Source organism: Semicossyphus pulcher, unplaced genomic scaffold (genome assembly GCF_022749685.1).
Source record: "Semicossyphus pulcher isolate SPU_LCO1_2020_fin unplaced genomic scaffold, fSemPul1.0.p SCAF_5, whole genome shotgun sequence".
Lineage (NCBI taxonomy): Eukaryota > Metazoa > Chordata > Actinopteri > Labriformes > Labridae > Semicossyphus > Semicossyphus pulcher.
The window spans coordinates 21,745,979-21,760,306 of record NW_027211726.1 but is presented as its reverse complement, the minus strand read 5'-3'; the positions used below and the strand labels follow the sequence as shown (position 1 = coordinate 21,760,306).

Sequence of the window (14,328 nt, the reverse complement as noted above, 5' to 3'; positions counted from 1 at the left end):
CAGAAACAGGCTGTTGCAGTGCTCTCTACGTGCTGGAAATTTGTAGCATGGTGCACTTTTGGTCACATTTCTTAGTCCCCCAAGTTCAATGTGTTCAGGTGTTGTATTAACAGAACAGTGGACTGCAGGGAGAATGAGATATAAAGTTTGCTTAAGGACACTCGGTCAGGTGAGTTTAGCTTCACATTAAGATGGAGAGAGCGGGGTAAGGAGGAGATGCAGGTGGAATATGAGCACCAAAAAGATGCACAAGAGAATTTGATGGATTCCCTCTGATTTGGAAAGCGATGGGGAGAAACAGGAGGACTCTCGACACAGACTGTAATCAAACAGAGTAACAGATGGTGAGGGAAGGAAGTGCCAGATGTGGAAGGGGGAAAACAGAGGCTCTTTTGCTGTTTTTGTGCAGCCAGTCTGTCTGACAGTGGGTGAACTGATTTTTGGGCATTTTGAGGTCAGAGGTCAGGAGTGAAGTTTGGCTGACTGCTTTTAAAGAAAACACAACCGGCCGCAGTAACAACTGCATTTCTGCTGAGTTAAATATGAATTGTTATTTGCTTGATTTAACTACTTAGTTATCTACTACATAAGATTTGCAAATCTACCTGCCAATACAAACAAATAATGATTCTATGCTAGCCTTGCTGAAGTGTTTTAAAGATGTTTAATCATGAATGGAGTTAAATTTCTTGAATCTCAACGAAAAGACAACCTTCTCGTTTGGATTATTGTAACTCCCTGTATGTTTGGTGTAGATCAGTCATGTCTTTTCGCTTACAGCTGGTCCAGAATGCAGCTGTGTGTCTTCTGACGGGGAAGAGACGACAAGATCACATCACACCAGTACTGGCTTCCTGTCAGTTTCAGGATCCAGTTTAAGATTGTATTACTTGTTTTTAAAAGATTTAAGAGTTGTTGCACCGTCATACTCCAGTCAGAGCACAGAGGTCAGATCAGATGCTCCAAAATCCAGGCTCAAAACCACAGGAGACAGAGCCTTTGCGGTGGCTGTATCAGAGCCGCCCAGACCCTTGAAAGTTTTAAATCCTTGCTTAAGATCCACCTCTTTGCGTTGGCTTTTAATTCCAGTTGAGCATGACATTTTATTATACAACCACATTTTACTTTTATTTATTGCGTTTTTATTGTTCGTGTTACTCATATTGGTTCTTTTCTTTGATATTGTGTTTGAACCCTGTACAACACTTGAGTTTAAATGGGCCTTATAAATAAACTTTGACTTGACACACACATTTTATGCATAGTATGTAGCTTTCTACTATATATGAGAAAGTCTTAAAAACTTTATTGAGAACTTTATATTTGTATCATTGTAAATGACCTTCAAGTCAATGAATACGTCAGAAAATATGAAAGAAAAGCATTTATTTGTTTTTGGCATGAGGAACCATTTTGGCATCTTTACAGATTTCAGATCATATAAACCTACTTCTTTTAACATCATTTGCATTTGTGGAGTGTATCATCTGTTAAAGTACTGGCCCCGCAGTGACTGAAGATCCCATTTCATTGAGATTAAAGTGACACTTTTAAGTGCTTTCTGGTCCTTAATCTTTTGGCCACAGATACTTGTTTATAGTTATTATTTATACTGGCTTACAGGAGTGCATTTCAGCAAGAAATATGAATTTTTTTTTTTTCTTTAACATTCAAAAATTATATTGAATTCAAAATCTTTCACCCCTAACCCTAACACCCCGCTGAGCATGTTTCAATACAAAGTCAATGTTTAAATCAATGGGCAACCATTGCATGGAAATACCGCGTGTAAATGCTGACTACTCCTGAGAGTAAATTGAAATGACCTGTGTGATGTTATGTGCGTATATTCACATGATGAATTTTCTGTTCCACATTATAACTCTCATGCAGTGGAACGCAGATAAATGATCTCTGGTGGATTTAGTTGTTATTCACCTTCTATGTTTCCTCCTCGAGCAAATACTTTGGACTCATTCAGTCCTCACAGGTATGCGATCAGCTGTGTAAACAAGTCTCCATAATTATTTATCAATCATGATATTGGTAAACAAGAGACTTGCAAACTGTCAATAAGGCGGTAAAATTCTGACAACTCCGAGTCAGCAGCAGTACATGGTGACTGATACTCAAACTTAAGCCATCGATGAAAGGCTTCAGTCACCTTAATAATGGCCCCTGAACATCATTCAGGTGCATTGTGTTAGGCTTTATCTACTTACAGCAACAAGCTATGGAATAATGTGTATTGGCTCATTTACTGTATATTGGGGATCTGAGCCAAATATGACCTGAACATGGAATGATTCTGTGAATCAGCAGAGCAGATGAGCTTCACATGAGCCTGTTGATGGTCCCAGAAAGGAAGTCCTCGTAGCTGAGGCGGACATTGCCGGTCATGGAGGTGTCTCTCTCCCTGAAGACCTGGGTCATGCTCTGGAGCTGGGTGCACACCTGGATGAAGCGGTCCAGCTGGATGCCGGGTCGTCCGCCCCGGACGGTGAAGCGGCGCACCAACGTCTCGGAGAACTGGGGGCTCAGGTTGTAGCCCATCTGAGCGAGGGCTGAGGAGAAGAGGGGGAAAGAAAAAAGTCCTGGTTAGTATTTCAGTCTTTGTATAGACCACAAATTGTAATTTCTCTTTACAACTGTATCTTGTGTTTATTATAGTTAATCACGTCACAGACAGGTTACCTTGGTGCAGCTCTGTGCCGCTGATACAGCCTGAGCGGTCTCTGTCGAACTGCTGAAAGTGCGCTCTCCACCGCTGCAAGAACTCCCACAGTGCAGAGAAGCCAAACAGGTCTATGCGCCCTGATCGCGTCTTGTCAAACATGTCTAACAGGAAACACAGAACAAGACACAGTCAGCCCAATGTCACTGTTTTCTGCGGTTACAGATCCAAGCTCTTGCCCAACACAGAAATGGATAGTGTATTTTTAACTTGTTTCCAGTTAGCCCATCGCCATCACCTGGAATCTGCTCTTTGTTTTATCTTAAGTTAGCACACAGAAGTCACACATATCTCATTATGGTTAATAGAAGACATTAGTCACTGCCTGACAAATTCAGCTGGAATGCGGGGACACTCGTGAAACTAAAAGGCACAGAGACAAACATGACTCACTTATCTTTAGGTTGACTTCTGCCTGCTTAAATTGAGAGATTTCTGTTTCAGAGTTTGGAGATTTAGGGGCTTCTTTAGTAAGAAATAAAGCCTCATTTCTTTATCCCACACTTCTTTATTCATTTGTTATTCCTAAATAACTTCCTCTCCCACTTTGCTGTAGCCATTAAGGTCTCTGACAGTATTTGTACAACTGAAAAATATGTCTTATTGCCTCAGGACACACTGTCAAAGCATTTATAAGCAACACATCCACACAAAGCTACCTCGCACCCTGTTGAGGCTGCAGCTGTATGACTTACTGATCATCATGAGGCAGGTCTCGTCATTAAAGGCAGAATTGTTGGAGTTGACAAGAGCCTGTTTCAGCTCCTTGAGGTTGATGAAGCCGCTGTGGTCCGTGTCCACAGTCTGGAACCACTGGTGCGCCTCTGGGTTAACACCAGGAGGGATGTTTGCTACGGAGAAGAGAAATAAGAGTCATAATGGGATATTGACGAAAGAAGCGCCGGTTCAGACTCACTTTGAAGATGCCCATCACTGCAAGATTGTTTTCTTCATTCACTGTTTTCCTCTTCTTCTACTTCAATCTCTCGGAGCCGACTTGTTTGATTTATTTTCAGTATAATTTCCTGTCCTCATAGTTTCAAACAATTGTTACTTCACTGAAGCTCTCAGACTTTGAGGAGTAAGAGATATGTGTGAGGGGAAAAAGGAAATAGATTGAGAGCAAAGAAAAAGGACAGTGAGGATTCCTGGAAATGAAGCCGCAGCCCCGTTCTGATGCAAAATAATTACTTATTTATTAGGAGATAAAAAAACAGAATTTGACTGTTTGATGGTTGAAACTGTGCTGAATCTGTCTCGCCGACACTTGTTCATAAAAAAATAAAACATCTGTGCTTGACTCAATCCTTCGGCTTTGGTGCTCAGAAGAAACTGATTTGGAAAACGGCAGAGTATATAAGGACAGTAACATAAAATATTCTTTATAAGTGACGTGCCAAATAGTATTACTACAACTAAGTACAATCCAAAAACCTTTAAAGGGCCAGTTTGCTGATTTTCAACCTCTCCTCTCCTCCTATCATGCTATTATGGGGAGCTAATGCCATTATGGTCGGGAAATAAATGCAGTCTCGCTCTGTGCCTTTGGAGGACGCTATCCACTTCTCTAACGGGCCCTGGAAAACCTCCGCCAGACTATGTAAAACGCATCATCTGGCGGAGGCCAGGGAGCTCGCTAAACTACACTTCCTCAATCTAGGACGCCCGCCTCTGATGTCATGTCTCGTTCAAAATCGTCAGGTTTGAAATGTAGACGGCAGACCTGAAGATTTTTTAGACCATCCACCGGTATATTCTTGTTGTACTTCGGATTCTGTACCTCTCTGAGTCATTGCCTGAAGCAAAAATGGTAGTATTTCACTCCAGCGAGGGGCGCAATGCACGCTGGGTGTTGTAGGAATGTAGAATGGGCGAAATCACAAGCTGTTTGTACAACTTACTCCACAGCTACAGCATCAATTTTAAATATTATTGCACCAGCTTTGACTGACAGCGGCTTTTCCCAGGGGTGGATTGCTCCTTTAAGTCAGTAGACACAGTGATGACATGTTACTTGCTGGCAGAAAGTGTGCATAAGGGAAAAAATAATACAGTTGTGATCGCCGTAAATAATGTCTAATAACTACACAATGTTTCCAGTAAGGCAAAAAACACTGCATTCAAGAATGAGAATATCTAGATCATTGTGTATTCTGCTAAAGAATTCCACCCCAACCTTAGTTACACATGCTCAGTGTTTCATAAGGAGCACGGTGTGAAAGAAAAGCTAGCTGCAGGGTCAAAGGTTGAGGAAAAGTCATCTCAGCGAGAGGGAGACAGTGTCAGGGCAAGAGGCCATTACCTGGATAGATAGAGGAACATGCATGGAGTGTTAGAAAATATGGTGTAAGAGGAGGGGAGGAGTGGAGGGAGGCCTGATTGTCATAGAAAGGAATGGTTCGAAAAGGACAGGTGACACTCAGGCCAGACCCTGATGGTTTCTGCCCCTGTAGGGAGTGATAGCTACATACGCGATGAGGTTTTGAGTTGCTAAAGGAAACAGTGTAATCACACATACACATATAAACACAACTGCACGCACACACACACACTCTTTACCCATCTGTCTCTTACTCTGTTTAGCCCTCACTCAGTATTACCAGAGTCATCACTCCAACCGTGTAATCCTGCTGAGGGGCGCAAACTGAACCCTGTCTCTACATGAATGTCTGGGAACGCAAGTCATTTTCTATCCATCATCTCACCAGAGAGAGGGAGAGGAAGGGAGAAAAGAGGGGGGGAAAGCAATAAAGAGGGGGAATGGGAGCCCATCTGCAGTCTCTCCGTGTTCAGAATATTCCTGTTTACATGCAGAGGTATAGCAGAAGCTTACACAGCTCCAGGCCCAGCTTGTAGTTACCTGCAGGAGCATGGTGTCCATAATGCCCTCCATGAGGTTGTGCCCCGTAACCTCCATACTGTGGAGCGTGGACCCCCGCTTGTGCATGCCCATAATGCCCTCCATGACCAGGGGCTCCGTAAGCTACTGGTGCACTTCCGTATGCAGACTGGGGATGCCCATAGGGAGCACTGGCTCCCCTGTATGGAGCACCTGGTGGTGGGTTGCCTCCTCCTGGATAGCCCTGCAGGTACAGACATGGGCATAGTTCACTAAGACTGTGCTATAAAAACAAAGAATAAATAGGTTGTGTGGCTAGAAGGATAGCTAGACTTTGAGTTTCACAGTTATATCTATAAATGTAATTTTGATGCAATTTTAGTATACTTAGTATAATCATGTTCTACTACTTTGCTCTTATTTTTTAAAGAGAAACATTCTTTTTACACCCCTATAGTTATATGACAGCTGCAGTTACATGTAGCCTAATTAGTGTAAAACATATAGATTGTTACATACATGAAGCTACCCAGGATAAGGCAAAACCTTATTCCGAGTTCCTTCAGCTGTTTACAGATCAAAATTAGTAATACTGACCAACCAACTGTTACCAAATGTTTAATATAGTAATATTAAAGGCTAATAGGGACTCTGAAAGAGTCTAAACACGCGAAGTATGCTCTCGCGATATTTAATAACAACATTACTGGCACGTTTACTTCCCCGTTAAGATAAACATTCAAAACCCCCCTGGTCAAATAAAAACGTTACTGTAAAAGTTGCAAGCGGTTTAACTCGAGAAATATGTTAGAAAAACACACTGCTACATAGGCTATTGAATGTTAACGTTGTTTATGCTGACGTTATCCGCAGCAAGACAAATTAATGGTTACTTTTGTTACCATGACATACAGCATTAGTTACGTTATATCAGATAAACAAAACAGATAACACGGTTATTAAAAGATAGAAACATGTTATTGTAATTAACATATATAAAAGACAAAACGCAGAATTTCTGTACCTGGCCGTAGTGAAAACTCATGTTTGACTGACTTTACTTCCTTCAACAAGGGAGCAGCGAAGGCGGATACAGCTCCGTCCGGCTCGGGGGAGCTATTGGTGCATTTCCGGGTCTGTCAAAACCGCACCCGTTTCCCCTGCTCCTTATTGGACAGCAGAGTGGAAATCTCAACACGTCAGAACAAATAAGTATGATTCACTTTGTCCGTCACTCCCATGACTATAATCGAATAGTTAGCGAGTTAGTCACTCTCTTTGTAATCTTTTAATAAATATAGGGATTAGTGGGAGTCTGAGTTTTGACCTTATTATATTTTAGGGATTCTTGTTTCCACAGTACACTGGTGTGATATGGGACCCTTTTTTTTTTTTTTTTTTTTACACACACACAATGTATCCTCTGAGTTAGACAAAAGCCTTTGACAGAGCTATAAACAAAGTTAACTGTGATTTTTTTATTAAGAACAAAGGAGACACACACTGACATATATCACTTGAGAAAAAAAACTTTATAGATCACAACAATAAATACAAAATGTAAAACAAAATATATTATCTGAAGTTTACTTCATTCTATTTAGAAAAATCTATTCAAAATTTGTGGGTGATTTTTTTTTATCAGCGCTAGGAGTTTCTTTTTATATATAAACATCATGAAGCAACTGATTTAATAGTGTTTAAACATCATATCATCAGGAGTCAAAGTAAATCCTGAACAAGAGAGAGCATTTTCTTCATATCTGATATCTGATTACCCCTACAAATGCTTTCTGCTGACTTTGTTCCCCTTATAGAAGTGCTCTGTGTGCTTTATTATGCTTTATTAATTAGCGTGTAGCCTGTGTGTTCAGGGGAAGGGTTTACTCTCTCTCTGCTGCATTTACTTCACCTGGGATCTTTCAACATTTCACACATACATACAGTTATATATAAGTACCTGATAGCTTAAAAATAGTACTGGCAAACAATGCATGAACAAAAACACAAATACAGACATAAACACTTCAACAATCTCACAACACAAACCAATTCCAAGACATACTTTAAGCCCTTTAAATCCCTCTGTAACCAGTTTGTTTGAGGGGTTCATTTGCATGCATAAGGTGTGCGTTGCTGCAGAAAGTCATTTAACAAGACAATATTTACAAAACGCTGTCTCAGAAGTCCCCGAATTGATGGATATCTATGGTGTTGAGCAGCAGTTCTCAATAGAGTCTGATGAATTTGTTTGCTTTGTCCTTTTAGAGGACTTTGTTCAGTTTATTAACATGGCCGCTGCCGCGTTGTATGTTATTTCTTCCTAGACGGCTTCTCCTCAGCCTTGATGTTACTGAGGTTCTGGATGGACGCTGTGGGATCCACTCTGATTGATGTTTTGGATCTGAACTCTGACCTGGGAGCTGCCAGAGGCGCCATCTCGTGGCTCTCGGCGAACATCCTCCTGTCTGCCTCAGTTTTCCTTTTGATGAGTTTCTGGATGCGTTTGCAGATGAGGTAAATCATCTCACAGATACACATTAGGATGCAGAAAGCAGAGGAGACCACCATGAAGATCGTGAAGATCCTCTTCTCTGTGGGACGGGATATGTAGCAGTCCACTGTGTTGGGGCAGGGGTCCAGGGAGCACTTGGACAGGCGGGGCATGTCGTAGCCATCATAGATGCGGTACAGGATGTAGAGGAAGCCGGCGTCGAAGCCTGCCTTGAAAATCAGACTCACCTGTAAAGAAGATAAATGAGGGTTAAACTTGGAGACACATTTTTCAGGAAGTGTATAAAAAATATGGCACAAGTTTATTTTCCAACATGATCTGATAAAACCTGGAGGGATGACACATTTTAAAAGTACAGGGATTGACTTGATGCAGGATCTATGATGAAAAGATAAACATTTTATAACTACTCGAGCTTCAACCCTGTTTGAAATAAGGTGAGACTTGTTTCTGTCTGAGCCTTGGGATGCTTAAAAAAGCTGTCAAAACTGTTTTTCAAATTATCTGGAAAAAACAAATCATTAACAATTACCAAAAATGTTGTCTCCTCTCTTTTGTACAACGCCGCACGTCCACGGCAATTATTTTTGACATTTCTGACAATGAATAACTTCAGTTTATCAAAACAGACGCACTGCTGAGTCTGTCTCCTGTGTGTGACCACGGATTGTATGAAAGAATTGGATGAAGCCTCTGTGACATTGCAAATTGGTTTGTGCAGCCCCTTTTTCTTTTTAAACCTCGCCATTTGAACCATCATTATCTTGTTTTTTTTTGTTGTTGTTGCAACCAGATGTGACCAGATTCGGATGATAGGGTGGATACGCATTACTCAATCCTGATTGGCAGGTAGCCACACCCTAGAGCATATCCTGCTTTACCATCTAGTTACTAGTTACTCTAAATGGGGCCATTATTTACATAATGAACATGAACCAGTCTTGAGGAATACTGGACAGTATCTTTTGAGACCATTAAGTCATTAGGAAATTGTTTCATGAGGTAATATATCTGGTTTCATACAGTCATACTTCTTTTTGCAACCATCTAGATCAGCCCCTGCTGGCCATTGAAGGAATGCAAGTACTTCCACATTGGCTTCCCTTTTGAAACCACACTACATCCACTTCTTAAGCCCTTTTCCCACTGATCAAAAAACCCGGGTAACTATTGCCTCAGCTCCGATCAGCATTGATTGGAACACAAAAACCATGTCGACGCACTTATCTCTCGAACATCCAACATCGTTCCAAGTTTGATAAATAGGCTAAATGAGTAATAGATAGACCTAACCCTGTTTCGGGTGCATTTGTGACGTCAGACGGTAACGTCCGACAGGAGTATACTCCACTGGTAAAGGGAAAACCAACAGTTAGCATCCATAAGCGGTCTTTCCAGAAACCTCACACACATTATTCATGTCAGACTGGTAAGTAAGTTCAGAAAAAACTTCCAACTCTTTGCTTACCAGATATGTCCACCACAGCCCTCCACGTTTCTTCCCAGGGTTGGCATACATATGTTTGCCCTTGTGCGAGGCGGTGTACTGCATATCCTTCTTCTCGCGGTACTTGACGTGCCCGACCACCATCAGCGACGGACAGGTGACGAAGATGAGCTGCAGGGCCCACAGGCGGATGTGGGAGATGGGGAAGATGTGGTCGTAGCACACGTTGAGGCAGCCCGGCTGGGCCGTGTTACAGACAAAGTCTTTGCTCTCATCGCCCCACACTCGCTGCGCCGCCACCACGAACACCATCACCCGGAAGACGAAGACCATGGAGAGCCAGATGCGGCCGAACACGGTGGAGTACTTGTTGACCCCACTGAGGAGGGCCTCCAATGCAGACCAATTCATGGCTGCTGCCTTAGAGGTTGAGGACGAAGAGAAAGGAGCTCCTTAGGAGACCAGGTGGGATGAGGTTCTTGATGATCTCACCTTGAGCAATGGAAGAATGACATGGTAGATTAGAAAAGGGGAAGTCTACAAGGACCTGAATGCATTCATTAGATATATAGATATTTCATCTCTAATTTCAAGTCTCTTTCAAAGCAAAGCATGACATTCATTTTGAAATGATGGTCCCATTTAGCGTCAAATCTACTACAACAGCAGGGTATGGTTGAGGCGGTGGCTACCTGTGATTGACAAGTTACAATTTATGGCCTGCCAACCTGTGATGTAACAATGCGTATCCTCCCTGTCGTCCAAATATGGTCACCTCTGGTTCCAAAAAAAACAATATGGTGACTGCCAAAAAGTGGAACCTGAGGCCTTAAAGGGGTGGATGCTTCCCTTTCTTTTATACAGTTTGTCACACACCTGGTGAACACCCACATCTTTCAGACTCAACACTGTCTGTTAATAAGGCAGACTTTCTGTTTATTGTCTCCAGCTTACATAACGCTGATGGCACCACGATGGCATCATTGGGATTATTGCAGAGTCTACAAAGGGCCTCCAGCGCTGCAGGAGATCACACAACTGTTTTCTTACACTGAGTTGTATTCATGCACATAATCTCAACTTCATGTGTAACCCTTTTACATCATCTGTGCTTTATGTCAAATACAATATAAACCGCATTTATAATACAAGTTCTATGAAGCTACATCCTCTCCACTGTGTCGTTCCAAAAGCTGAAAAAAAAACTGTCACGAACAAAAAAGCAATTTTGAAACGATGAACTGCTGTTAGGAAACAAACAACCAGACATCATTTTCACAATCATAGCCTGTGTCACCGCTGATCTGTGTTTACTGAGTGCTACCTTTTCAACACAGACTCATTACGCATCAATGAGGGAGTCATCAATGGAGCCTCCCTGCGTCGAAAGGACAAACCAATACTGTGCACTCTATTAGTCAGCTATTTGAACAGTGCGGGGCTCTCTGTAATCCTGAATGTCCATTGCGGCCTTTTATCTTCAAAGGACTGTTAAGGGATTCAATTGTGAATGTTAAGCATGCCATGATCGTTCCACGGCGCCCTGCGCTCTGAGAGAGAAAGGGGAGTTTTAGCTGAAATATTACCTTGTGGATTTAATGGCCCGGTCGTGTGCGGACTTTAAAGATGGAGCTCTTTTGGATCACCTGCATAGTTAGCTTGCTTTGTGTGTGGAGGTCGTTAAAGTTTTACTGCTGCATGTGCATCCCTTTTAAATGGGTGCTTTATGTAGTCTTGTGCATGCATGTGTATTACAGAATGTGCATTTTTAATTTAAGATGTATTGGCGTTCAAATCTGCAAGAGACTCACAGGTTAAGTTTGGATGTCTGGTGCGACAGGTGTGACCGTAAAGGGAGGGTTGGAAGAATCGTTGAAATAAATATCTGATGTTGGTGCATAAGTGTAGACATAAGGAAGCTTTTTTTTCTATTTCTAAAAGATTTCTTTTCAGTCGCAGAAAAAAACAAATCTCCTCTTCTGCATTTACATCTCATTCTGGTGGAAGCTCACAGCCTGACACAGAGCAAGCTGGATAACAGCCGCGCTGCTCACTGTTCCATTTCGGCTCTGTCTCGTCTAATCCCGAGCATTTGAATTCAGAAACACTTTCCTTCAGCATTTCAGCATCACTGTAGACAAATTGAGCTGTCAAATCAGCTGCTATTTTCTCTCTCATCCAGCATTCCTGAGTATTAAATTACAGAGCATAAAAAGACTTGACTCAATGAATGGCTTCAGAATCACAATATAGACAGGTTAAATCACTGTCGGTGTTACCCGCACTTTACCTTTTATTTCTGGGTGGATGAAGCAGATTCTTTTATTTTCTTATATTTGTGGACCATGATATAGTTCAACAAGAACAAGCTGTAAAGATGCATCCATGTTTGAGTCTTTAATGTGCAGCAGAGGCCTCACAAACACAGAAATGGACGTATAGCACGGTTGCTTTTGGACAAACCAAAAGGCGGAAGTGATTTATCAGTGTGATTTCTCCCTCAGTTTCATACAACATGCACGCAAAGGCTACACAAACTCCGGGGTGACATTCAGCCCCGCATTGGAGACAAATAAACCCAGAAACAACAGTATGTCTTGTGTCTGTGAAAAGGCAAAGCCGGACCACAATTTGTTTTCCTATTTGTAGTAGATTGTTTCCTTCCCTGCCGACAGCAGCCAGCCTCGTCTGTCTTATTGCTGCGTGTTTGTCTTCCTCTTTGTGGTGACAGACTCGAAAATATGACGCTTTCTCAACTGAGGAAACTCAGATTCTGAATCCAGCATCTATTTATTAGCGCTTTATTAGCAGTCGGACGGTTGGTACGAGGGTTTTGATTGTCCAAATGTGCCAACTTAATTCTGGGATAGAATCAGCCCTCTTTACTTGTTTTGAACCTCAGTGCAGATCTCCCCTCTGTGTGCACCTTGTGTACACACCGCCTCCTCTACAACAGTGATAAATCCTCGCCTGCGACTTGCTCTACAGGTTGAGCTAGTTGCAAATACTTTTCTATCCACCAACCGACTCCTCTGTCACTATGAGTCAATGCTCCCGGCTAACAAGGTGGGGTTGAAGTTCTCCTGTGGCTTTTCTCCCTTCTTCTTCTACTTCTTCTTCTTCCCAGCTCATTCTTTTTCTGTCATTTGCACACCTCGCCTTTTTACCTTACCAGCCTGACTTTATCCCATTTTTCAAGGGAACACGACTCAGCCGGAGGAGTAAAAGCACGAGCTATGCGTGTATGGTTTTATTCTAAGCGCTTCCAGTTATCTGTCTTTACAAATCTCATTCTTTTGTAGGCACCGGGGCTGAGCTGTTTTCTTGACATACAAGATCTTCCCCTTGTTGTATGATAAAAAAAAGGAACAGATGACAAATGTTCTTGCCCTTTTACTGTCCCTCTTTCTTACTCTCTCTTCTGTTCCTATGTATCCCTTTAACTATCCATCTAACATCAGATAGAAATGCTCAAAAATCCATCTATGTTGAAACATTTTTCTTGATCTAACTCTACTTTAAATGCAGAATAAAAGCACCTTACCTTCGTCACAGAGACTCAGTATCACAGAGGTGACTCCTGTCTGGAGAGGGAGTGCTTCCCAGCTGTCCTCGTGTCAATGATAACTGGCTTCAGTATCACCTGGATACTTTGAGGGGGTTGGCTGTGAGGTGTGGACTTGCTGGAAGAGTTGAGGAAGGAAGGATGGGTGGAGCATCACACACAGACTCTCACACACATTCGGCAGTTCCTATCTGGACTTGTTTTGCATGCCCAGACCTGCCGTGGGGTATTTGAGGACTGACAGAGAAGTGACAGAGAGATAGCATCAGAGAAAGGAAAAAGGAACAGTTTTATTGACATGAGAATGGAAAATGGTGTGATAATGAGAATTAGAACAGAGGAGAAGGTAAGCAACAGGTCGGCGTAGTAAATGAAACTGATGCAAATCAAGATGCAAATTCAGCAGGAGCACTTTGGTCTGCTTTGGTTTCAGGTGTTTTTAACCTTTTAATCCCACTTTGTGTCTGCTTTATTACGGTGCATTTACTGCCCTACAAGTGTGCACTGTGATGACTGTAATCAATCTGTATATATTCAAAATAAAAGCGTGATAAACATCCAAACACATTCGGAATAAAAAGTGCAAGAAATAGCTAAAAAAGAATAATGGACCTGCTGATGTCATCAAAAACACACCCTAAAATCCCCTATGGCATTATATTCACATTCCAGTATCACTTCTGTCTCACATTTCCTCCGTCTCACCACCTAAGGAACCAAAAAACAAAGCACATGACAGCTAATCCTTGTAGGAAGCAGTAAGATGTGTCCTCACGGCAAACAAACCCACACATTCCACAGGAGGGAGGGATCTCTTAGTAGTTGCAGACCTGTCGGGTTGTTTTTCCTCATTGTTTGTTTGTTTAATTGTTTTTTTTGTTAGTTTCCAAGTGACATGCAGACACGCCCATGTGATGGCTGGGTATGATATGAATGCAACAAATACATCAAGTGGACAAATGTGCATTTTAGGACACATACATGAATAAGAGGAAGCTTATTGCAACATTAAATATGATCTAAAATCTTTTAGAGAAGTTATGTCAAATAGTGAGACAGTGAAAAAGAATGACAGGCCTCAGGGTAATCGGGAAGTTCAGTTAGGGAGTGGCAAAGTAATGTCAGGTAACCGTACCTGTAACATCCTCAGAAGCCACAAACAGGTTTTCTTATTCGGTTCCTGTTTTCACATTACTTTTCAAAATAAAAGTCACATTGTACCTCGCTC

At 42.0% G+C, this 14,328-nt stretch overlaps 2 protein-coding genes across 2 annotated transcripts; both read right to left on the bottom strand.

Annotated features, from left to right (window-relative positions):
- Positions 1-1,369: 1,369 nt before the first annotated feature.
- pef1 (penta-EF-hand domain containing 1) lies at positions 1,370-6,746 on the bottom strand. Its single transcript, XM_069681092.1, has 5 exons — positions 6,598-6,746; positions 5,595-5,817; positions 3,430-3,585; positions 2,695-2,838; positions 1,370-2,564 (listed from the first exon to the last, which is right to left on the bottom strand). Exons 1-5 carry the CDS (start codon positions 6,616-6,618, stop codon positions 2,335-2,337), a joined length of 774 nt encoding a protein of 257 aa, XP_069537193.1. The 5' UTR covers positions 6,619-6,746; the 3' UTR covers positions 1,370-2,334.
- A 336-nt stretch (positions 6,747-7,082) lies between these two features.
- On the bottom strand, positions 7,083-13,154 carry gjb9b (gap junction protein beta 9b). Its single transcript, XM_069681091.1, has 3 exons — positions 13,080-13,154; positions 9,557-10,027; positions 7,083-8,315 (listed from the first exon to the last, which is right to left on the bottom strand). Exons 2-3 carry the CDS (start codon positions 9,944-9,946, stop codon positions 7,887-7,889), a joined length of 819 nt encoding a protein of 272 aa, XP_069537192.1. The 5' UTR covers positions 9,947-10,027; positions 13,080-13,154; the 3' UTR covers positions 7,083-7,886.
- Positions 13,155-14,328: the final 1,174 nt, after the last annotated feature.